General features: G+C 36.9%; 4 protein-coding genes across 6 annotated transcripts in view; 1 reads left to right on the forward strand and 3 right to left on the reverse strand.

Annotated features, from left to right (window-relative positions):
• Window positions 1-25203, reverse strand: part of LOC134755685 (5-demethoxyubiquinone hydroxylase, mitochondrial) — a 194536-nt gene that overhangs the window by 39600 nt on the left and 129733 nt on the right. The window lies entirely within an intron of this gene.
• Window positions 3923-6756, reverse strand: LOC134755613 (cytochrome c oxidase subunit 5A, mitochondrial). Its single transcript, XM_063692103.1, has 2 exons — window positions 6553-6756; window positions 3923-4509 (listed from the first exon to the last, which is right to left on the reverse strand). Exons 1-2 carry the CDS (start codon window positions 6687-6689, stop codon window positions 4188-4190), a joined length of 459 nt encoding a protein of 152 aa, XP_063548173.1. The 5' UTR covers window positions 6690-6756; the 3' UTR covers window positions 3923-4187.
• Window positions 7210-9861, reverse strand: LOC134755663 (bifunctional arginine demethylase and lysyl-hydroxylase PSR). The gene is made up of 3 exons (XM_063692198.1): window positions 9664-9861; window positions 8533-9236; window positions 7210-7822 (listed from the first exon to the last, which is right to left on the reverse strand). Exons 1-3 carry the CDS (start codon window positions 9734-9736, stop codon window positions 7436-7438), a joined length of 1164 nt encoding a protein of 387 aa, XP_063548268.1. The 5' UTR covers window positions 9737-9861; the 3' UTR covers window positions 7210-7435.
• LOC134755641 (kinesin-like protein Klp10A) overlaps window positions 10741-25203 on the forward strand; it is a 73697-nt gene continuing 59234 nt past the window's right edge. The window contains exon 1 of one of the 3 annotated variants that reach the window (XM_063692161.1): window positions 10741-11097. In XM_063692161.1, coding sequence (XP_063548231.1) covers window positions 11037-11097 — 61 coding nt within the window. In that variant the 5' untranslated portion in view covers window positions 10741-11036. The remainder of the gene's footprint in view (window positions 11098-25203) is intronic. The other 2 variants (XM_063692163.1, XM_063692165.1) reach the window with 2 other exon arrangements.

Here is a 25203-nt window from a genome sequence, read left to right on the forward strand (position 1 = left end):
CATATTCGAGCGATAAAGTAATAGAGAAGGAAATTTTGTGTTTCGCGGTAGGCCATCAGTAAGTCAGTTTCAATTTGCAGTACCATCTTCGACACACTTAACTTCTAATTTAAACCTTATTGCAACAACATAAGGTCTACCTATACACAGTTAAGTGTGTTGCTGATCGTACCTGGTACCGAACAAAATGGCGCCCGAAACAAGATGGCGGACTATATTTACCGTTCAGACAAATATTAGGCCTTCCAGTATTGTGAATGTCCAACTTGTCATCGCAATGCAAGATAGAAGCAAGCTCGTATGGCCCACTCCTGTATTGTATAAAAGTTCGAATAGATAATTAAGATGCCAATGGCATTCAGATTATATTAGATTATTTATTAATTACGTTACACTAATTTATTTATTTATGAGACTTAAATTAATTATTTATACAAATCCAGTGGATAGAGATTTGTGCAATAACCTTTTTACAACCTGCTTTTATTTTATTTAGTAAAAGTCGCGCGGCTTGCGCCTAGCGAATAAGAAACATTCCTTTTACATAATATTTATTTTAAGATTGTTATTAACATTGTTGTTTGTTTTATTTCTTATTTATTTGTTACGACCTATTTATTTGATTTGATTCTAGTCTGCAGCGAGTCAGAGTACTATTCTAGTCTAAAATGAGTATCAAAATATTTTAAGTCAATCGAAGAAGTCAGATGCAAAATGTTTAAAAAAACTTTCATTGTAAATAGTCGTGTAAAATACTTAGCTGAATTACTAGAGTAATTATCCTGCTATTACGTTGTATTTGATACCGTAGACGGCTCAACTAATAGGCTTGCAAATTCAAAGACAGCTCAAAATGGAGTCAGTGCGTAAACGGATTTTGACTTCGACTTTGCACGGCTATTAGTTCACTAGCCTATGTTGACAAAAAATATATTCCTATGCGGGAATACTAACTTTCCAAAAAAAATGATCTTATCCGTGTTTAAAATTTGTGTATACAAAATTAGGGTAATTTGTACAAAAGCTGTTCTTTTTGTTCATTCGGATGTTTATAAAAACTTAAGGTTTTTATATTAGGCATAGTTTCAGAGATCCGCGTTAAACGTTAGATAAGTAAACGTATTCAGGAATAACGTAAGGTAGGTTCATAGAAGAGTACAAAGTGAGAGCTCTAAGTATATAATTTATTTAAAAGAATTCTGCAAAAAGACGGAAACGAAGTATTAATTAATTCAATCATTTGATTTTTACCAGAATATTGAAAGTTGTTTATTTTAGTTTTGTTTTTAATTTATACCAAAGAGCGTAGTTAGATTGTGTTTTGTTCTGTACGGATAACGTTGGAAGCACAATTTTGTTGTTAAGTACAATTTGTGATTGTAAATAAAGGTATGACTGTGTGAATATTACAATCATTAAAGTATTTACGTACAACAAATTGTTTTATTTAAAACCGTATTACTTTTTAGATGCCACATTACCTGTTTTTATTTCCCAGATACTACCCGTTCACTTCGAGTTGGCCGTTACATAATGACGTCATAGTAGTAGGCGGGTCTGGGTTGCGGGGAAGGTAACGGCCAATTTGAAGCGAACGGCTATAGTATTTACAAAGAGGATATAATAGGATAGAGCGGTACTGCCATAGTAAATTTTGTAGCCACCATGAATCTAGTATAACTGGATCGTGCATGAGGGGTGGGGGGGGATATGACCGAACGGCATAGTCTTATGTATCTTTTAGTAGGAGTAGCAGAGAAAGCGCTGTTATTGTTTGTCCTTTTCCCCATTTTTTCTCACATTTTTTTTTATTCCCCACCGTAAATTTTTATGGTTTATGGTGGGCTACAAATCTAATCGACCAATCATATTGTCGCATCTCTCACGGTTGTTCCGTCTCTCACGGGCGCACGCGTATAGCTGATCTATCTAAGGTCTGCATAGAGTAACATGTCTATGGTAAATTCACTGCCATCTATCGACACACACACGATTAAAACTAAAATTTGCATTAATAAATTTTATATGATTCTGACCCATGTTATTTTACTGATCATCATTCGCTTGCCCTTGTCCCATTCACTTGGGGTCGGCGCAGCATGTCTTTTTCTTCCATACCTCTCTGCCACCCGTCATCTCATCATTCACTTGCGTTAGTTGCATATCATATTTAACACAGTCCATCCACCTTTTCCTCGGTTTTCCTCTCCTCGTACCTCCCTCCACATTCATTCTTAATACCTTTCTCGTCACATGACTTTCATCCCTCCGCATCACATGCCCGTACCATGCTAGGCGATTTACCCTTACTTTTTCTGTTATGGGTGCAACTTTCAGCCCTTTCAGGCTTCCTCTTATATACTCATTCCTTATCCTATCCATTCTCGTCACGCCACACATCCACCTTAACATTCTCATTTCCGCTACATTCAATCTCTTTTCATCCGTCACCTTTAGGGCCCAACACTGATCCATACATGACGACAGGTCTTATGATCGTTTTATAAATTTTTACCCTTCAAAATGTATGCGTTAAAATAACGAAACCGTCAACGCCATCTATTCGAGAGTAGGCCAAAGGTAGTGGCGCCATCTGATCGAGAATCAAATTTACTTGATTTTCGAGGCACGTTTTTTCCTTAGACTGTATCCATCTAGGAGTTATATCTATCTTTGGTACTTATAAAATTAAACGTACCACAGGTAAGATAGGCGTTCGAGTTATGGCTCCTGTACACCATGGCCCAGCGTAGGCCAGTCTAAGGGACGCAGCTATGCGGTGGAATGAGATAGCAATATCACTTGCTCCCTCTAACGCATAAATGCGTCCCTTGGGCGGTTGCAGACTAGCATATTTTTCTGCGCTTATACGGTCGTTACGGCGGTACGAGCATACACGCGCGTTACATTTCCCTACATTTGGTTTTTAGTTTTTACGCGCTTACACGCACGTTACTTTTCCCTACATTTGGTCTGTACGTGCTTACGCGCGTAAGCATCAGTCTACGCATCAAAATTACATAGGTCACTAGACACTAAAAAATTATAATAATATATTGTTTTGTCAAAGGACTGTCTCATTTCAAGATTAGGAATTATTATTTAAAGCTGAAAGCGATCACTTTTGCAACAATTTTGCCATAAGAGATTGGCATCCTTTCTATACCATCCATAGTATTTGAAAGTGTATCTGATAGGCAACCTCTTTGTTTCATATTTGTCTATTGCAAAACTTATGTACTATAAGGGCCCTCCACACTCGTGCGCGAATTGCGGCGCGAAGCCGCGAACGTGAGTGTTGAGTCGATTTCGCTAATTAGCGATCAGCGAAATCGACTCCACACTCGCGTTCGCGGCTGTCTGGAGCGGGCTATATAGTTGGTCAAACCAAATTGTCAGTAAATAAAAACAAAAAAAAACTATACTCATCCTTTTCTTTTCGGTGCTAGTACTATTGTAATGGCCGTAACACATCATCGCATTGCACCAAGGTCATTGTGCGACGCACACATAAGTAAGAGCGAGATATCGCTTTCTCGCTCTTATTTATGGTGCGTCGCACAATGACCTTGGTGCGGTGCGATGGTGTGGCACGGCCATAAGACAAATATAGTAGTATGATTCTCTCTGTCTTACGTTTGATATGAGACAGTCCTTTGACAAACTATTTATCTATTCTTTTCTAGCTAGTAACTTGTCAAAAATAAATGTAGAGCAAGGTGGCAGATACTTGTGGCACGTTATTTCATCCTTTACTATTGATGCAGCAGACTTTACTGTTGATTTAAAAGTACTGAAAAGTAAAACTTTTCAGCTACTGTACTGATAACTAGAGCCAGCGCGAAGTTTTTGAGCAAAAAATAAAATTCTGAACATTCTCGTGATTTATAGGTTTATAAACTAGTATTAGAAACAAGCAAAATAAGGAATGCACATATTGTTTATTATATCAATCGGAACTGGGAAACAATCTGTCAACAAAACAAAGGGTGTATAAAAACACAAATATAAAAAATGAAACAACAAACATATTCCACTAATGCTTTATACATTAGGTAATAAGCAAGTCGATTAACATTTGCTGTTACAACGGTAAAGTGTGCTTTTCCACAATTTTTAAATAAAAATCGACAAGAAAACTATTATACAAATTCCTCTACAACTTAATTTGATAACGTCACATGGGCTTACATTTCATATACACTTTCTAAAGCTAACTCTGGCTTATCATAGCCTAGCTCCTCAGGAGTTTCAATGCCAAGTTCTGTGAGGGTCGGTCGGATTTCTTGGATGATGTATGGGTAGATTTCGCTTTGTTTTGCGCCGCACTTGTCCTTGCAGGCCTCGATGAACCTAACAGCGAGAGAGTAGTCATTGACGCGGCGGCAAGCGTGCAGGGCGGACCTGATGATCTTTGGGTCTGGTACCAAATCCATACCACAGAGGTCATTCATGCCCTTGCGGATTTCCCAGCCATCAATATCGGGCCTGTTGAAGAACTGCTCGTATCTGTAAATGGGAAATAGACACTGTTATGCCAATTGAATTACAGTTAGAAGTCAAACAAATCTGACTTTATAAAATGCTATAAGAATTTACTCTTCTACAATAATTCTTTAACTGAATGTCCAATAAGTGTGATCTCAGTTTCTTAAAAGAAATAGTCAATAGGCTATTACAAGCAAGTCAGCTATATGTTTAGCCAATCACTATTGTGTTTATCGACCTACTTGCTAGGTCTACACATCACAGAGCCACTCACGTCACGTCAGACTCGAAACTTTTAGTGAACAATATAAAATTTTTTTTTTCTTCTGCACTTATTTGCAGATTGAATGACTGCCAGTGAGATTGAAATCAACTACGTAAGAAGCGCGGCAAGTGGGGCCCCGATGCAGTGTTATAAGGATCCTAACAGCAGTGTTCTTAGGGATATTTATACAATATTATGCAACTGTTGTTTTTTTTAAATTCTGACTTCTAAAGATCTACAAACCAATATTTTCTTTGATTTTATTTCTAATTTTAGGTGTTTGCCGCTCTCTTAGGAAAAATATTGTGTTCAACGGTACATAGTTCGGTCTTAGAATTCTCAGGCCTGTCTTTACAAAACTCTACTTTGTTTCGTTTTGTAACTGGCCCTTGAATTTCAGGAACCCTTATTATGTACCTGTTGCACAAAATACTATTATGGTTGACAATGTGGGCCAGTCTCTCTATCAAGTCAACAAAGTGTTGTTCTGTTTATAATCTTTATATATTCACATGCTTAAGTTTCAAGCAGGGACCGGACAACCCTTTCCGCGATAAAACCCTTTCAATGGGCGACACTTAAACACGGCTAACACATTGAAAGACTTTCCCTATTGAACTGCAAGCCCATTCATACCCTTACCTTTGACTAACCCTTACCGAAGAGCTAACCAAAAATAAGGCTAGCTCTTAATAAGGGTTACCCTTATCTTTAAGCGCTTTTTATAAAGGTTTCCCTTTGCGTGAAAGAGACAGGATTAGTATATATCTACGGTAGTGTATGAAAAGGAAAGAAAATACGTATCTAGTCAAAGAACGCCGCCGTCGCCGCCGACAATCGCTCGGATTCGAAGTAATATGTGCTTTATGAACAAGGTAGACGACTTAAATTAGCACGCTTATATGCTAAAAGGGAAGCCCTTTATAAGGCTAACCCTTATAAGCAATATGCAAGGTGTTGGTGAGCGGATGATAAGGGTTTTGTAAGGGTATTTGGGCTACCCATTACTCAAATGTGGTAACTTTATATAAGGGTTTTTAAAACCAAAACAAAGGGTTTCGTCTGGCAAAGGGTATGGTGAGTTAAGCCTTATGCAATACCCTTATAAAACCCCGATAAGGGATAGCGGGCCGGTCCCTGGTTTCAAGTGCTCCGAGGGACCACTAGAACTAACTAGTGCTCCAGTCTAGCAGATCTCTTGCTCATGCAAAGTATATTGACTAGTGAATAATAAAGTTATCATTTAAAATTGTATGTATGACGTTGAAAAAAAAAAGATGGAATTGAATGACAGTGAATTAAGAATATTACATTACAGTCACTGCTAAAAATGTAGTTTATAATGGGATATTTATTACATCTCATTTATCACTAACACAAGTTACTAAATCGATTTTTATCTGCGCTGTGGCAATTAATAGATTATACAGGTATTAACTGATTGAGTGAAGAAGATTTACCCCAACAAGAAAAGCAATTGGAGCAAAATCAATATTATTGTACAGATTTTCCAAGGCTTCTTTGAAGCTTTAAACTAACTCATATAATTATTAGTAATATTTGTCCGTAATGCATGTAGGTGCATAAGGAAAATTTACTGACATAACAAGATACCTTATGACTTCTTATCTAAGAGGATAGTGAAAACCTACGTTCACATGCTAAAATAAATTAATTACTGCGCCAATAATAAAAGGACATTACTAATTATTAGAATTCGTGAAAATGTTATTGGTAATGTCAAGTTTTTCCTACTTTTCAGTTACATAACTCGAAATTCACGTCAATGGAAAACTAACCTGGCATCAAACTCTTCATCGGACTCGACGGGGCCGCCATGGCCTTTTCGGACTTGGAAGGCGCCATTGACCTTCACTGTAGGAACCAGAGACCTTTTGAGGACATTGGCCAGATTTCCCGTTACTGATCTCAACATTTTTGTGGTTTTACAGGAACTTTATTTAGCAAGGATAACAAATGGCTGCCGAAAACCATAGACAATACTGAGCTGCCATTTGTGGGAATGACGTTTTGTAGTGTTGAGACACGTTAATTTTGTGTTTAGTCAAATTCGATTACGGAACAACTTCAGTCAAAATTTGCATTTTGTACAATAGGGACGCAGCTATTTGCTAGAATGGAATGCAATATTAGGCATACGACCACAATATGCAGGAGAATGTAATGAGATTCTCCTGCATATTGTGGTCGTATGCCTACTATAGTTTGTCAAAGGGCTGTCTCATTTCAAACGTAGACAGAGAATCATACTATCTTTGTCTTACACTAGTACTAGCACCCAAAAGAAAAGGATGAGTATAGTTTTTTTTTTGTTCTTATTTACTGACAATTTGGTTTGACCAACTATATTTTTGTTGCAATTTTGCCTGTGTCAACAAATCGCTGGCTTTCAATGTTCCGTACTTAACATGATTAAAATTTCTTAAGAAAACTACTTTTACACTGCATGAATACTTTATTCCTAAAGAATATTATGTCTTCTGTTAACAAAATGATATAGTTCATTATTATGAAAACAACGATAATTAATATTAGTCAATTATGTCTAATAATACAAAAAACAAAGGCAGGCTTACAAATAACATTTACTAAATATTGGATACGTCTGACTCATGGTGCCTGATTTTTTATTAGGTTAACAGTAGTAAGGCTTTTTGGTGTTCACATTTTCCTTCGCTTCTTCTTCTTGTGTGCAGAAATGCTTTCCTGGCCACTGTCATCTTCACTGGAGCTACCCGAGGAGCTGCTATCACTGTCACTGCTTGAGGAACTACTGTTAGATGAACTGTCTGAGGCCACTCCAGTGCCTTGGCTAAGGTCCATGCTACTTGCAATTTTGTACAAATCTGGCTCCTTGGCTTCTAGAACCTTAATCCACTTCTTGGATAATTTGGGACGTCCACGGACAGTTTTATGCCAGACGACAGGGAAGTTGGTGCAGCTGCAGAAATTCTGCGTAACTGCTACAGTGTCATCCAAGTTCAAGACAACATGCCACCAACCTCCGGGGACAAATACTGTTTCACCAGGCTTCTGCAGAATTTCAACCTGAAAAAATACTCAACATTGATGTTTCTTATTTTAGAATTCTTTTATGATATGTGAATCATGATAAAAAGATTACCTGAAGTGGTTATGTCAATAACTAAAGTATTTAGTAAAGATTTAATTTTGTAAAACTAGTAGTATGTATACATGTAAATCTTTTCCTGCACTGCACTTAGAGCAATATACAAATACAAATTATTTATTTGCTAGAAACAGTTGGTAATGGTGACAAAATTAGAAGTACTGTATACTCTACTTACAATCCATACTAATATTATAAATGCGAAAGTCTGTCTGTCTGTGTGTTCCCTCTTCACGCTTAAACCGCTGAATCGATTTAGATGAAATTTGGCATAGAGATAGGTTGAGTCCCTGAGAAGGACATAGGATAGTTTTTATCCCGAAAATCATCCCTTAAGAAAGTAAATAGCGGGGTGGAATTGAGATTATTAACAAAGTGCCTGCTAATTTGTGTGCATAATATGCTCAAATTTAGATTGCTATGAAATTTTTTCCATGCGCTATTCTTACTCTAGCTGCGGTTACTAAGTCCACGCAGACGAAGTCGCGGGCAAAAGCTAGTACATATATATACACATATGTATATTCTGTTTACAGCATCCCATTTTGTTGTGCTGTTTTGGATCAACAGAAATCAACAGTGCACTATTTGGATAGATGAAACAAAAAGTAATAACTTCATATCTTACAGGTTTATATTCCTTTGGCCAGCTATCTAGTTGAGTTTTTGGGTAAATAAGCTTAAACCAAGTAATAGCTTCATCTCTCTGTTTTCCCCCCATAGCTCCAGTCACCTTAATGAGCTCCCTTGGAGTCTGCGTTGGAAACAGACACCATCTCTTGTGACCAAACACTAAAGCATTCCAGGCACTTGTTCCCAGCGGGTCGATGTGGATGCCGGTCCCTGACCGCTGGGGCCCCATCACAAACCAGCGGTATGGAGGCCTTCTCTCTTCACCACAATACTTAAACAAATCATCCCTAAAATATCTAGGGGCCTCATAGTCTTCAAGGAGCTTTTTCCTCCGCAGATGCTCTCCAAAACTACTATCAAAAATATAAAGCGGACTATCATCAGTCGTTGTCCTTGCATACTCTACGTAATACTTCATTTTCATTTTAACACTATAACCCTCATTGTCTTCCCCGCATTTAAATTTTTGGTTCCGATACTTTTTGGCTAGTCTATCTAAAGTCCACTTATGATTAGCTTTCCAGTTTGTCTGGACATTGGTTATTACTACCGGCTTATAAATTTTCTCATATTTATCTATAAATTCTTGTGGTGAGACCAGGTTCTCGCTTATTCTGTCTACATTGTCATTACATTTGAGGAATTCCTCAAAGTTACCTGCATACTTGCAGGCGGTCCATTGGCACTTGTCTGCTAACTCTGTGGGTATACAAAACAATGTTATTAGCATCTGAAAAATGTGAGTAGCCAAAATTAGTATACATACTTGATAAGATAAAAACTGATATTTATTGCTCTAGATTAATGACGCTTTAACTAAAGTTTCCATCAAGTATTTCAATAACTAGTGACAAAAAAAAGATTTCACACGATAATCGAAGGTCGCAAATGATGCTTAACTTAAATCAAATAGTGAAAGAACCAAACGTTAGCCACGCGTTGATGAAGATCTTTGTAGAACTTGTACAATACGAGATGTATGTCGTAGAACTAATGTTTTAAATACACTAATTCAAGTAAACCATACTTTTATTAAAATATAAAACCCTTATATACTTGTAGTCATCATGAATTCTTCAAAACTAAGTAAAATGTTGCAAAACCTTAGCTTGTTTTGTAAACTCACCTGGTCGAGCTTTCCTTTTTACTTCCTTGATCCTTTTCTTGGCTTTATGCGACAATTTGTATTCGTTTTCCATTTCTATGATAAATTTCCGGGATTTTAGAATACGATTGCCGCAAAAGTCCTTGTGATAAATTGTTACATTGACACTTTGACAGACAAGTGGTACCTCACCAGCCGCCCACCCCTGCTCCGTCACTCCGTCGGCTCCACGAGCAGTGAGCCCGATCTAGAGTAGAGCCAGCCAAAAAGTATATAACCACTACGTTTTAGGAGCCAGCCAACATTCGTTCCGAATAAAAAATACTGTCCCTATAAACATCGATTAATCATTCGATGAAATTCTTAATAATGAAATATTCAACACATGTCTTTATGTCATTTTATATAATTTGTTTAAAACTTGTCGAAAAATATTCGATATTGGTTTGTACCAATTTTATTTAATTAATTGTTTGTGCAATAAATAAATAAAATTATACTATGGAATTTATAGTTTGTCAAAGGACTGTCTCATTTCAAACATAGACAGATAGAATCATACTATCTTTGTCTTACACTAGTACTAGCACCCAAAAGAAAAGGACGAGTATAGTTTTTTTGTTCTTATTTACTGCCAATTTGGGTTTGTCCAACTATATCTGGCGTACGATCAATCGAGCTTTCGATTACGTTAAATCTCTATATTGAGTTTTTTGTCTATGGTAATTATTATAAGTATAAGTTTATAAGTTAAGTATAAGTATAGTGTTGTGCACCCGGCACAAAGATATAATCGATCGATTTAGGAATTTTGGGAGAGACGCGACAGAATTTATTCACCAAAATTAGTAATATTACAGAAATATTATTACTCGATTTAAAGTTAACATACAAGACTTGAAATATTAGAACGAATAAAATTCAAAAATAATCCAAACAAACACTTTTATCTTATGGAGAAATAATCAGATACTTAAGAATGGCAAGCACGAATGAGAACTGGCAACAATTCCCCAATTTTTCTATGCATTGGTGTTCAGTGAGATAATTTTTGAATTCTCTGTTATATTGTAACCGTAATAATTTAAATAACTGTATTCTTGCTCTTTTAAAGCGTTATTATTTTTTCCAATTTTCAAATCAATTACGTTACATTGCTAGCCATTAGAAGTAAAGTGATTGATTTGACTGTTGTAGTGAAACAAATTTGAAACGTTCCAGTCTGAAGTGTGTGGCTAACTGCTCGATATAACTGTCAATCTGGGTGTAGAAATTTATTTGTAATTTTCACCGGTTCTCATGTGTAATTCCCTTAAGTGTTAGACCATATTTGAACAAGGGTTCGTTGCGAAATAATGTTCTATGGTGTACGTGGTGCCTAAATCAGTGCTAAAATGGATGACGGAACTGTGAAGATCCAGTCTGGGATTAACATCAACATCAAAAGAACAGATGGTAAGTGCTACGAAGCTTAGAATCTCTTTGGGGTTTAACCAGCTAGATCTTGAAGCGATTGCTTCTATTTCTGGTGATTTTTCGCGCCGGTTGCCGAAATCAATCGAAAATACCTTATCCTGCTCATATGAATCATATTGCAAAATCGGCGATAGACGTATGATTCAACGCCTCTTAGTCTTCAGATAAACTATAAAGAATTAAGTGTATCCCAAAATATTTAGCCAAATTTCTTTGCATTTATTGTTTGGTAGTCCTGAAATCTGACAGATGTCTTTTCTTCCACAATTATAATTATAACAATTGTTGTAGTCCAGGTCTGATTTGATGTTGTGTTGGGTCAATAGCTTACTTACTCACTTACTGCAATATCTGGCTGAATCCAGTTTCATAAAATAAATAAATCTGTGCCTACATTTTAGAAAGTAATATACCCACAACCTCAGAAATTCACAGCTTTTAATGTTCTTTTTCTGTTGACAGCGCTTGAGAAAAGGCCATGAATTGCAAACAATATCTGAAGCCTTTATTCTATGCACCGATTTGTTAACACATCATACATTTTGATTACTTTATAAGTGTGTCAATGATTAAACATTTTGCTTTCTGATTTCACTATTTTCTGATCAGCCAGGTTTCTTTTTGTGTAGAAACAATACATTATATTTTTATACTCAACCTTTTAAAAATGGTTAACAAAGAGGCTATAATGCAGCAAGGAGTGTGTGAATTTCTTCTACTTTATATTTCTAATGAATACTTAGTTGGCAGGGGCGCAGCTAGAGGATATGGCGCCCGGGGCAGTTACCAAATTTGCGCCCCCTGACCGCTGACAAAAATTTCCCTGCTGCTGCCTTTTGCCCATTTTGGCGCCCCCCCTTGGATGGTGCCCCGGGCCCCCCTAGTTACGCCACTGTTAGTTGGTTCTTTAACCTCGTCTTTATATGATTAGGATCCGGGCCATCTTTATGCATTCTTTTCAAGAATGTCTTTTTCTGCTCTATACAGCACAACCAAGGTTTGAACACAAGATTTCTGCTCGTCTGGTATTTAACTGATCACCAGATTTAGTAAAATTTAACATCAAAAAAATCATTTTTACCACCAAAAATAGTAAATGATTACCAAATTTGAAACTCCATTTTAATGTGAAATGATAACCAAATTTTTTACATCTTGCTATCCTATTAAAGAAAATGACTCCAAACTAATAATTGTTAACCCAAAAATAGTAAATGATAACCAAAATTAATTTAATGTAAAATTATAACCAACATTTTCACATCTTGCTATCCTATTAAAGCAAATAACTGCAAACTAATCATAGTTAACCCAAAAATTGTCAATAACAACCAAAAACCACATTTTAATTAAAAATGTCATGCAAACATTTAACATCTTGTTATCCGTTTAAATTTATTAATCCACTTCATCACCTTTTTCTAGTAGCATTTTGTTTCTATAAGGTTCCCAGTTCTAACCTAACCTACTTTTCTAGCAGCATTTCGTTTCTGTAAGGGTCGCAGTTCTAACCTAACCTAACCCACTTTTCTAGTAGAATTTCTTTTCTGTAGGGGTAGCAGTTCTAACCTAACCCACTTTCCTAGTAGCATTTCGTTTCTGTAAGGATCGCAGTTCTAACCTAACCTAACCCACTTTTTTAGTAGCATTTCGTTTCTGTGAGGATCGCAGTTCTAACCTAACCTAACCTAACCTAACCCAATTTCCTAGTAGCATTTCGTTTCTGTGAGGATTGTAGTTCTAACCTAACCTAACCCACTTTTCTAGTAGCATTTCGTTTCTGTAAGGGTCGCAGTTCTAACCTAACCCACTTTTCTAGTAGCATTTCGTTTCTGTGAGGATCGCAGTTCTAACCTAACCTAACCTACTTTTCTAGTAGCATTTCGTTTCTTTAGAGTTTAGATTGAGCGGGAGGGGCTAGAAATTTTGGCATCATATTACTTTATTTGAAGTATTAAGTTTTTAGTAATCATAATGGTTTATTTAGGTGAAAATATCGCATTAATTTACTCTTCAAGATTTGGTGATCATTAATTATATTTGGTGATAATTTATATTTGGTGTTTGTATACAATTTGAAGTGCAGTTGTGATTAAAACAGCTACTTTGGTAATTTTAGACTTTAGTTTTTGGTGTTTAGTAATTTTGGTAAGATTTTTTTATTTACGCTACAAAAGTATTTTTTGGTGGCCATTTAATTTAGTAATTTAATTTATAACCTATTTTAATTTAATTGTAATTTTTAATTTGTATTATTGTGGACCATTGTTGTCTGGAGTTAAATAAATGATTATGATTATTATGCCTAGCTTAACCGCGTTTCTCAAACAGAGACGCCTGCGTTGGCTAGGGCATGTGCACAGGATGGAACCCTCTCGATTACCTCGTCGTGTTCTTCATGGTGCGGTTGCGAATGCAAAACGTAACGTTGGGAGGCCATTGCTTCGCTTTAAAGATTGCGCAAAGAGGGACATGATTGCCTTCCATATCGACCACCGAGACTGGGAGAGGCTCGCAGAACAGCGGACGGAATGGCGCAAACATGTTGTGGAAGGTCGCAAGTTTTGCGATGAGACCTGGTTCGCCGCACTTGCTGACAAGAGGAAAAAACGACGACAAGGCGTCTCAGTACCGTTTTCAGCAATTCTCTCTTGTCAGGCCTGTGGTAGACCATGTCGGTCTCGCATCGGTCTATTCAGCCACCAAAAACGGTGTCTCTCCGGTGTTACACCATAAATCGTCTGCAATAGACGCAAAGGCCAATGATGATGATGATTATTATTATATTTGTAGCCTTTTTGATCATTACACAAATATGAAAGGTTAAGTTTAAGAACTTGGCCAAGGTTTTGCACCTATTATACCTAGTTACAAGTATGTTATGTACTTAGTGTAGTGTAGGTATGTGTGTTTGTGTTGTGTTTGTGTGTGTAATTGCCGAAATATTATTTGCATTAAGCTCTTGGGCAATTTAAACTACAAATTAGTGCAAATTATATTTCATCCACAGTTAGTAAATGTTTGTGTACTGTAGAAACACTAGAAACTAGTGGCCCAATTTTGATGAATTAAGTTTCAATGAATTTGCCTAAAAATTAAACAAAAAAAACATGCATGGAGCTAATTAATTACTAATAAAACAATACACAGCCAAAACAAGGTTGTGTGAGGGTTTGAAAGAAAAGTTCTAAATGAAATTTATACTCATCATCAATCAGCACTTTTTTCAATAATCAGCACTTTTTTAAAAATTTCAGCCTGTGTTATACTAATGCTCTATTGCAACAAAACATTAAATTCTTATATCCATTACTTTTCATTTAGTATTTTGCTGTTAATGGACATATTTATAAAGTAAATGGTTAAAAAAAAAATTGCTCCTACAGAATATTCATAAATTACCCCCTCAACAAGAAAACACTGTAGTTAAACTTAATAATTTGTTAGCTAATTGGCTTTTAGTCCTTTAATACACAAATGGATTTCTTCTTCCACAACATGGGGTGGCAGACCTCATAAAACATACCAGAGGGGTGAACATATCAAGAGTGGGTGCTGGCACGCTCTACAACAAATCCGATAATTTTAAAGGAAATTTGGAGAGGTGATGCACACTGTTGGGTGGATACACACAGAATGGAGAATTGGGTGTTATAACTGTTTATTGTTTCCATTATGTTACCACTGAAAATGTTGGACAAGCCCCTTACACAGGCATGCTAGAAGACCTTTCTGTGATGAACACTCCTTATAACAAAATTAATAATCTGTTTCTGTCCCATTCTATGAAACGGTGTCTTTTCATAGAATGAGACATGTTATAAAGGCGACAATGAAGTAATTTCGGTGAGCTACCAAAGAGCTACCAAAACCGGCCAAGTGCGAGTCGGAAGGGTTCCGTACCATCACGCAAAAAACGGCATATTAATCACGTTTGTTGTATTGGGAGCCCCACTTAAATATTTCTTTTATTCTGTTTTCAGTATTTGTTGTTATAGCGGCAACAGAAATACATCATCACGGTTCATGAGATACAGCCTGGTGACAGACGGACAGACAGACAGACAGACAGCAATAATGATATTTTTTACGGAACCCTAAAAAATATCATTATTAAGTTAAGTTTTATGTTAAACCTCCTCAGATGAAATAATATTATCATACTAGAAAACATCTTTCCTTCCAAAGTAAACAATATCAATGCCATATTCTTGTGCACTTACGGAATCCTGTTTTCATTGTGGAAATGGAAAATATCGATCCCCAAATTTTCGGCACATCAGTAACTCTCATCAAAGATATATTTCATGTTTTCCTTGAACCGGGCACCACGACCTTGCTACTTATTATGTTCCCGTGCAGTTGTGCAGCTCCATTAACAGCTTCCTGCTCGAGTCTGTCGGCCTTTTGTGTATAGAGCCATTGGATGAGCTACAGCAAAGCATTTGAATGCTGATTGTAATTGGGGCTTTCATTTCTTGCAATCGGCTGGGGGTTAGTGTGCAGTAGTCTTGCGAATCTGTTTATAAAATTTCTTCTTCCAAACTTTATAGAAACGGAAAGACGATTGGAAGACAAAAACGCTGCGAAGTCTACCTACTCTACATGTATGTGCCTACGTCTAACAGTAGTAAAACTTCTAATCAAAAATATAATTTGACACTGATGAAGGTGTAAATAAGGCCAGGATTACACTCGTAAGTTTTACTTACGTAAGTAGGGACACAGCTATACTACAGAATGAGATATGAATATCGTTATCTCATTCTAGCAAATAGCTTTGTCCCTACTTACGTAAGTAAAACTTACGAGTGTAATCCTGGCCTAAATATATGTAAAAAAAACAGATTATTTTTGGGCGAATCGTCTGAAATTGTGATATGGTCAGTTACTTTTAAAGTATACTACATACTCTGCGCGAACAATTAAAGAAAGATCTTAGTGGTCGCGTTCCTTAGCAATAAAGGAAGATGTAGTTTTTTTTGTAAATGGGTGTCTAACACAGTCTCTTTTTTTTAGTACTTAAGTCTTAAAGGTATTGACGGCGGATTCCATTTCAAATCAAACGCATTTTTCCTTCTGTGTCTATATTAAGAGATTTCGCGTTTCTACCCCTCTTTGGATAACTTTTCTACGTATCTCTATGACGGCTATAAACAAACACAGAAGGTTGTTGTGCCAGTGTCTAGAGAATACGTCAGTGCGGTCCTCAGAGGCACAATCCGCAAGCGCGCCGTATATGGTTGTCGCCACGCAAGGCCTCGTCCTCGCCAGCGGGCTTATTTATAACCGCCGAGGTGCCATGGAATACGATCAACGTTTCGACATGCTATTATATACATAGACACTTTGCAAAATCCTCGCTCTTCTCGGCTCCTGAAATACTGAAAATAACGATGTAAAATTTATATTGGCGGTTAGAATTTTATTTAAACTGCAAACTGCAACCTAGTGGAGAAATTGCAGTGAAGCGGGACTAATTTATAAGTTATAAATATAATGACTCAGTGCAATCGCTTCAGATTCTCAGAAAACCGATAAACTACCAAATCAGTATTTGTAACGCCTCGAATTCGCAGCCAAACGATTCGATATCGGATGAGGAAGAAGAATCAAATCCAATTTTAAAATTTAATTTCAAGTTTGTTTCTTGCTGGTAATTCGGGACCCATAGTTAGTTTAGGCGTTAAATGCAGTTCTTATTTAGAACCTTTCAGGGGGTTCACTCTGAATTATACCAGGTTAACCGGGTAGCTCGGGCGCACTAACAGAAGTTGGCTTGATTTGTGGTGTTTTCTTGTCAAATATTGGTTGGTCAGACAGTGTTCCAATGTAAAGGATGATTGTCTTTTCTGACATAGTTTTCTTAAAAAAAATATGTTTCATTGTAATGAGCTTACTCAATAATTTTTATTTATTCTTGATTGCTCATTACAACAAATAACTTACCAAACCACCACCAGTTAGAGAAATCAATCCATTGATTACCTCTTTTCTTTCCTACTTGAATTTATGGTTTGCGGTGTAGGGATAGTTTGAGCTTTGCGAATAAAACTACTTGTCGAAGTAATGATTCTCTTTAAAAAACTTTTATATGAGTCAAACAGAACCTTATTTTTTGACAATGGCTTAAGATAACATTAACCTTCGTGGTCGCCAAATTGAGTAATACAAGTATTTGTCTGGCCAACCTATGCCTATGGCTCTACCTTGACGTCCCATCAAACCGGCAGGCCGGCTCATTCATTGTTCAATCAATTTAAATTTTATTGCTGAAGAAATTAGGATGATTTGTAGGCCGTCGTTGATGATACTTGGATTGCAAGATTCGCTGTGAATGACAAATAAAAAGACACCGCATATTATTCTGCTAAAATTTTACGTTGTTGTATGGTGGTCACCACCACTACCATTAGGTGGTGTCGAGTGCTTCGACTAAGAAAAATAATCAGTTCATATTACAGCTTTGTATTTTAATCTTGATTTTCGCTGGGACGTATCGGATATGATAAGTCTCATTGCTGAGTTGAGCCCAAAAGGCATTAATTGAAATTTCAATTAATCATCTCAGGTCGTCAATAATCCCAAATCCTTAACATAAAATTCAACAATATGCAGGGCTTAGACTAACGCGTTCACTTCCTGATTGAAACTGCTTTGGCGTGGTATCGCCCACTTGCTGGCCAAGGTTGCGTCATCGATCGAGGGCCTCTGGCTTCTACCGATGGTTATAACGCCGTGGATAGCGAGCTGGTTTTGGAAGCTCATTTCTTTCAAATGAATTTTGGGCCCTTGTTTGGATAGATTCATTGTTAAAATTAGCATAGCAGGCGTAAGCCAAGTGAAACTTGTTTTATATGTAGAAACTTCAATTTTGATGGGGAGATTGATTAATTATAGGTATTATTGGGCTGATATTTTGCGAATAGGATGATAATGTAATATTATTATTTCATAGAGCTGGTCTGATTATCATCAACCCAGAAGGAAGGACTTGGACAACGTGATTCCACCGTACCGTCAAAACTAGGTATTGAAGGTGTTCACTGTCCATAGTGTCCATTGATTCTTCGTTTTTATGAAGTGGGTGACAAAAGGTAACATGTTTTATTATTCTACCCAAAATACTGTAGTCGGGCTATAGTATTTTGTGCAACAGGTACGTAATCCTCCTCCTTGCGTCGTATTCCTCAATATTAAGGGTCGTGACCTCCCTTTTGTATCACTTTCTCTCTAATGATCTTTCTCTATCTGTTTCTGTCTTTGGAGATGTGGAGAGCCATGTGCACTGTGGAGTCAAGAGCGGAGCGGAACAGGTACATAATACCACAGATTAATAAATAGTTACTACGTAACAGATACATCATTCCCATACAAAAGCGAAAATACCTACTCTATAATAGCCTACAAAATCTTAATAATAATACCTGCTGCTCAGGACGAGAAGAAATGTACCATAAGTATGCGCACAAAGAGTCGAGACTGCCTTGCTCGCCGTGCGAGCCACGTGCCAACGCGTCATCGTAAGAATGCGCTAGGGTTGTACTGTTACTTATGTTATTATTGTAATAAAACGAATGTTGCGAATCAACCATATTTTATATTAGTCAATCAAATATTTAAAAACAACACTTATAATACCTGACTCAAAAAACTCCTTAATTTACGATTTATTTACTTATGTTCAAAGAAATAAATAGTGACAAAATTCATAAAGATAGATTTAAAATACTACTCACCTTTCTTCGTCTCTCGGAAATGAAAAAACCGGCCAAGTGCGAGTCGGACTCGCCCACCGAGGGTTCCGTACTTTTTAGTATTTGTTGTTATAGCGGCAACAGAAATACATCATCTGTGAAAATTTCAACTGTCTAGCTATCACGGTTCATGAGATACAGCCTGGTGACAGACGGACAGCGGCAGCGGAGTCTTAGTAATAGCATAGAGTACCTTATACTAGAGCGGTACTGTCAGCAAATTTTGTAACCCCAGTAAATTCACTGCCATCTGTCGACACACTTTAAAACTAAAAATGAAGATTTATAAAAATACGATAGAATGTATTTAAATATAGATAAATGTTTTTTTTTGCATTAAATTTTTTTATGATTTTGACCCATGTTCTTTCACTGATATGCGTTAAAATTGTTAAATAACAAACGAAACCGTCAACGCCATCTATACGATTGTAGGCCAAAACTAGTAGCGCCCTCTGAACGAGAATCAAATTTTCTTGATTTTCGAGGCACGTTTTTTCCTTAGACTGTATCCATCTATTACGGAGTTATATCTATCTTTGGTAATAGGGTGCCGTTTTTACCCTTTGGGTAAGGAACCCTAAAAAAACGACAAATTTTCTTTTGTTTTTTGACTTTTACACCCATCTACTGCACAATAATTACGTGGTTTCGGCATTTCGAAGCGTAAGCGCGGGAAACGTGCGGTGCGAGCGCTCAGGCGGGCGTTCGGCGGCCCTCTGTCGATTATATCGTCGACGATACGCCGAGCGGTAGGCATATAGCGCGTGGCTTTGAGCGAGTGAAGGAGGCCTGATAATACATAATAAGGGTTCTTAAAATTCAAGGGCCGAAGTTACAAAACGAAACGAAGTAGAGTTTTGTAAACACGGGCCCGAGAATTTTAAGACCTAATTATGTACCGTTGCACACATACTTTTTTCTAAGACAGCAGCAAACACCTAATATGTATTATAAATAAAATCAAAGTAATAGTAGTTTCTGTGACTACTACATGATTAAAGGCATAAAAATACGAGTGTGGGTATATTAAGGTTATGGTTTTTTAAACGTCAGCTTATTAAATTATCGAATTCATTCTTCAACTAAATCTCAAAGTTAAAAACTATTCGAATTTGATACATACAGGTGGTCGATAAATTTGTATATCTGGGTTCCAACATTTCCAACACTGGCTCCGCAGAACTAGAGATCCGAAGACGCAATGGCATGGCGAAAACGGCAATGACACAGCTACAGAAAATTTGGCGAGATCGGAATATCACACCAAAACCAAGGTGCAGCTAGTGCGCACGCTCGTATTCTCCATTTTTCTGTATGCCTCTGAGACCTGGACAATTAAATCGGCTGATAGAAAGCGCATTGATGCCTTTGAAATGTGGTGCTGGCGGAAAATGCTCGGCATATCTTGGACTGAACGCCGGACCAATGTCTCAATACTGAAGGAGCTCGGAGTAACCACCAGGCTTTCAACCACATGTTTCCGGAGAGTTCTTGATTTCTTCGGTCACATAGCCAGGAAGACTGGAGACAACCTGGAAAAACCAAGGTCACTGATTCGGTGGAAGGAAAGAGAAGGGGCCGCAGTCCAACGCGGTCGTCCGATAGGTTAGCAAATCGCTATCCATCAAGGTCCATGATGCCTTAGAAGTCGCAAGAGATCGAAATGCCTGGAAATCTGCTATCCGGAATCATGTGCTCCACGTAGGAGGTCACGACCCTCAGCACTGAGGAGAACGAAGCAAGGAGGAGGAGGAGTACGAAATAGCAGATTGTAGAACAAGGACATAAAGCGATCCAGTTTTACCCGAGCCAATTTATTGGTCCGAGCGCAGAGAGTATTAATATAGTCGAGGATAAAAATGGACATTCATGCCTGAGTTATATACACTGCTTTTCACTTCGAGTTTGAGTAAGATATACAAAAATATCCAGTATTTTAGGTTATTTTACCGTATTTATTCAAGACTAAAGAAAATTGTACTCGGGCCGGTCAAGGCGCGGGGCACGCCGGACGGGAGCGCGCCGGCAGGGCTAGCAGTTTGTATAGCAGATTTTGGACTTTATTGCTAAGTCAATGAGAGTCGTAATAGATGATTATATTTTTTACATCACCTATTCGAAAAGGGAACTTTTCTTCCCTGCTAGGAGGGATCAAAGTGGGACTTTTCTGTTCAAGGACATTTTGTTGCCAGTATGAAATATTGACACAAAGACATATGAAATTAGTATGCATATAATCGATTACAATTTCTTTATAATCGATTACGTGCATACAATTTTTCTAACTTAAATAATATTTTGTTGTAATTGTAAACAATAAATGTAATTAGCGTATTTTAAATTAATTAATAGCATATTTTAATTAAGTAAATTAATTAATTAGCGTAATATTTACAAAGAAACGTAAAAAACATTAGTTTAATAATTTAATTTTTATTTTGACATTTTAGGTCTCCTTAAACGCAGCCTATGCAATTTAAAAAGTTTATATTTAAAAAGTTTTGTACAAATATTTCACAAAGCATAATTATGCGGTTTTGTATTGTGTATAAATTTGTAAATACTTAGTTTAAATCAATAACTTTATAATAATAAATATAAGTGATATCAGTCTTCATAGTGTTCTTCCGAAGATTCGGTTCAAAGGGGTAAGAGCTAATTGGTTACCAGAAAAATCTACAAAAATAATGTACCTGATTTTCATTGTATCATTTTAGGTGTTTGCTGCTGTCTTTGAAAAGATATTAGGCACATAATTATGAGCTGTAGGTACTTTTAATTTGTCAGTACAGTCACGTCTGAAAATATCGATACGGACAAAGTGCCAGAAGTATGTACCTATACACTTCTATGGGCCATGCCTGAAAATAAATGATTATTTAATTTAATTTAATTTATACTAAGGTCGTGTATACATATTTTTGGCACTTTGTCCGTATCGATCTTTGCTTAAAATAATAATGTTTTGAAACCTAATATATGTATGTAATTTCCTCATAGGTGATGTGAAAAGCAGTATGTGTCACATGGTAGCAAAATAATTTTCACCTTGGGCGTTAACACTTGAATCCCTCACTACGCTCAGGATTCTATGTTAGAATCCCTCGCTACGCTCAGGATTCTATTATAGAATCCTTCGCTTCGTTTAGGATTCAATTGTACGCCCTCGCCGTAAATATGTCATTTTGCTCCCTTGTGACACAATCTACTATTATGTACTAGAGCTTAAAAAGCGATTTTTTGTCGTCTACGCACGACTTAAAGTCGAACTTTACGAGCATGAGACGTGAAAATGAGAATCTTATCATTGTCCTGGGATTCAGAATAATTCCTGCCGATAAATCCGAATCGACGTTAGTTTGTTCGCAACAAAACAAGCCGGCGAAGCTTTTCAACGCGAAGGCCGCGTGGCAGTTGACTCACCGCGGCTTCCCTGCGCGTGACGTCACGAGCGCGCGAGCGCTGACCGACATACGAGCGATTTCGACTTCTGTCTAAATAACCGTACCAATAACATTCTTAACTGCCCATTGCCGGACTTTATGTCTCTGTTATAAGGTTTATGTTAGCAGTGTTGACGGTACACGCTAATCGGCAAAAGTAGTTGTTGACAATGTAATGTTAGATTCGCGGTGCGGCCGTTAAAGCGATTGTACGTTTAAGCGCATATAAATTGCTTTACTTTATGACTGATGATTCGTCCTTCATTCTATAGGCGCGCATTAAGCACTCCTTTACATTGTGATTTATTCAGTAGTGAGCGGTTACTATTCATTTTTTTCTTAATTCGAAACATTCCGTTTTACTTTTGATTGGAAGATTTATTTACTTTTCATAGATCAATGACTGATTTAGCCTTATTATTATAGTTTTTCCTTTGGATGATTACGCCGTCACATATTAACGCTACTTTCACATAAATACAGATTATTATTTGTTATTATATTATTACCTATCAGCCCATATTGTCCCACTGTTAGGCAAAGGCCTCCCTACGGATTATAGACAGCCTAATATTATTGACAAACTCTCGAGACGTGTAGGACGGTTTTACAGTTACAAAATGTTTGCTAATCATTAGGCGCTAAGGCTAAGTCTCGGTCCTAAGTTGACAAGCACTATAACTGGTTATGCCAGTAACCTTCGCGGCCACGTGGGCGGCGCCTGAGGCCAAACATTGGCCGGATTTAGTAGCCTCACGCATGCACAACGAGTATTTCGCGCTGAACTGATTGACAAACTTTTCCAGAAATGGAAGGTTCTTATTCCTAAGGACATGATTTTACATGAAAGTCTGTCGAGTATTTTCAATATTATGGTTCAGTGGTCGGTGATCATTCTTTTCGTCTTAATCTCGTACCGTTGAATTTTACGTTATTGTCCAGCTACATAATATGTATAGGCCAAGCAATAAGAAGGTATAGAGGGAAATGATAGGAACACAATTTTTTACTTCGTAGCTTTGTTTGGAGTTGGACTAGTTAGGAGATGAACATATCAAAAGTCCCCGGCCGTAACCCTGGTGCTGGGGGGAGGGGGTTTGAAGGTTCCATTTTTCGGTTTTTCGATTATATCTCGGAAACTATGCGCCTGAGCGACTTGGCCACTTATACAAAATGAAAAGAGATTTAATTTGTTACAAGTTTTATTCAGTCAAGTTTTCCGATATTTTGTATAGTTTTTGAGATATCCGCTCTTGAAGGTTTATTTAGGGCTCTCATTTTTATCTTGATTATCTACATCAGTAAAGCTGCTAGGCCGGGTTTGGCAACGTTTTCGTATAAATCGGGGGTGCTGAATTCATTTATGGTATCAACATTGACACCTTTCCGGAAAATAGTGTTCCAAGCATTTCCCTCTATACCTTTTTTTGGGCATTTATTTCCTGGCCTAATAAAAATTATTAACAAAAAAAAAAACTTTACTAGACAGTTTAAAATGCCAACAGTGACAGATTTATGGTCATTTATTAGTCTTTCCAAGTCATCAAATGTCGCTTTCCGAGACTAAAACACAAGTTACTCACATCACAATTAAGAAATAATTAATCTATATTAAATTTAAATGATATTTAAATAACGGTTAAAGACATTTTTTAACTGTAATGACATGACTATCGCTGATCACATTTGTTAAGCTGATTGAAACTATAAATAATATGTTCTCTTCTGTACAACGATTTCCAAGCTTTATAAACCTCTCGAACCAACTATTTTCTCCATTTTGCGGTTTCAAGAATAGATACAGACACTTTCGATTTCTTGTGATGTCATCAACTAACTGAGTGGGAGTCGACATTGTTTTGTAGTTGACAATTGCTTTAACTATCTATTAAACGTCCATATTCTTGTCCGAGTTAAACGTTTTGTAATCCAGATTCAGTATAGTACATAGTTTAGTATGTTTATTGATTTGAGCATTGACATAATCACATAACTTCTGTCATAGAGGCATTTATTCCATTTATGAGTTGAACGATGAATACGAATGTGCGTTTGCATTTGAAATTGAATATTGACTTTATAAAGCTATTCTAGTTCATGTTACTAAGTATAAAACATAATCCTTTACTTAGTTCTGCGATTTAGCTCAGTATGTTAAAGCAATTACTCGTATAGGTTATTGGGTATTCTGTTAAAAGCGAATAAAGCTATGTATGTTACTCGGCCGATTCAAAACAAATGCTTTCGTAAATATTAAGCCACGTTGCTTTTCCCTTTAAGTAGAGCGTCGGTAATACTATCGATTCTGTAACCATTTTGTAACCAATAAATCGAATTCAGGCCATCGACAATAGTTGTCCCTTCAATTTGGACTAATGGTACCGGAAGAGTTCCTTATCTTTGAACGCTAGAAACTAGTTCACAATGTTCCTGTGTTTGTTCCGCTTTCCTTTTTAAGGTTTATTTATGTTATGGACAGCTTTTGTTATAGGTATTTCTTTTAGTGATAATATTCCAAAAACAACAGTGACAATTCGTACAACTAGACAACATTGTCTTGAACGTGATTTCTTGTGTTGTGGTAGGTAAAAGTCAGCGATTTCTCCAAGATGGTAGTGTCTATATCTTTCTTGTGGCTTAGTTGCCATCCCCTGTTTGTAGTATTCATTTAAGAAAATTATTCTTCACGTCGCGTCGTTAGACAGGTAAGGTACCAATAATGATCTTGCCTTTATTTCTTTTATGTTTACAGAACCGAGATATTTTTATAGTAAGATATTGAGAGATTTGTATGTCGTTTTAGAGCTTAGTGCTAGTTGCACCAAATCGCCTGTCACCGTTAAAACGTCCGTTAATTTTATTGTATGGGAAGTTTCATAGTT

This window comes from Cydia strobilella, chromosome 3 (genome assembly GCF_947568885.1).
Source record: "Cydia strobilella chromosome 3, ilCydStro3.1, whole genome shotgun sequence".
NCBI classification, from domain to species: domain Eukaryota; kingdom Metazoa; phylum Arthropoda; class Insecta; order Lepidoptera; family Tortricidae; genus Cydia; species Cydia strobilella.

Coding starts and splice junctions, on each gene's coding strand:
- LOC134755613 (XM_063692103.1), bottom strand. CDS start 6,689: ATGTTGAGATCAGTAACGGGAAATCTGGCCAATGTCCTCAAAAGGTCT. Junction 4,510..6,552: donor GATGAAGAGTTTGATGCCAG/GTTAGTTTTCCA, acceptor TCCCATTTACAG/ATACGAGCAGTTCTTCAACA.
- LOC134755663 (XM_063692198.1), bottom strand. CDS start 9,736: ATGGAAAACGAATACAAATTGTCGCATAAAGCCAAGAAAAGGATCAAG. Junction 9,237..9,663: donor AAAAAGGAAAGCTCGACCAG/GTGAGTTTACAA, acceptor GTATACCCACAG/AGTTAGCAGACAAGTGCCAA. Junction 7,823..8,532: donor GGCCAAAGGAATATAAACCT/GTAAGATATGAA, acceptor GTATTTTTTCAG/GTTGAAATTCTGCAGAAGCC.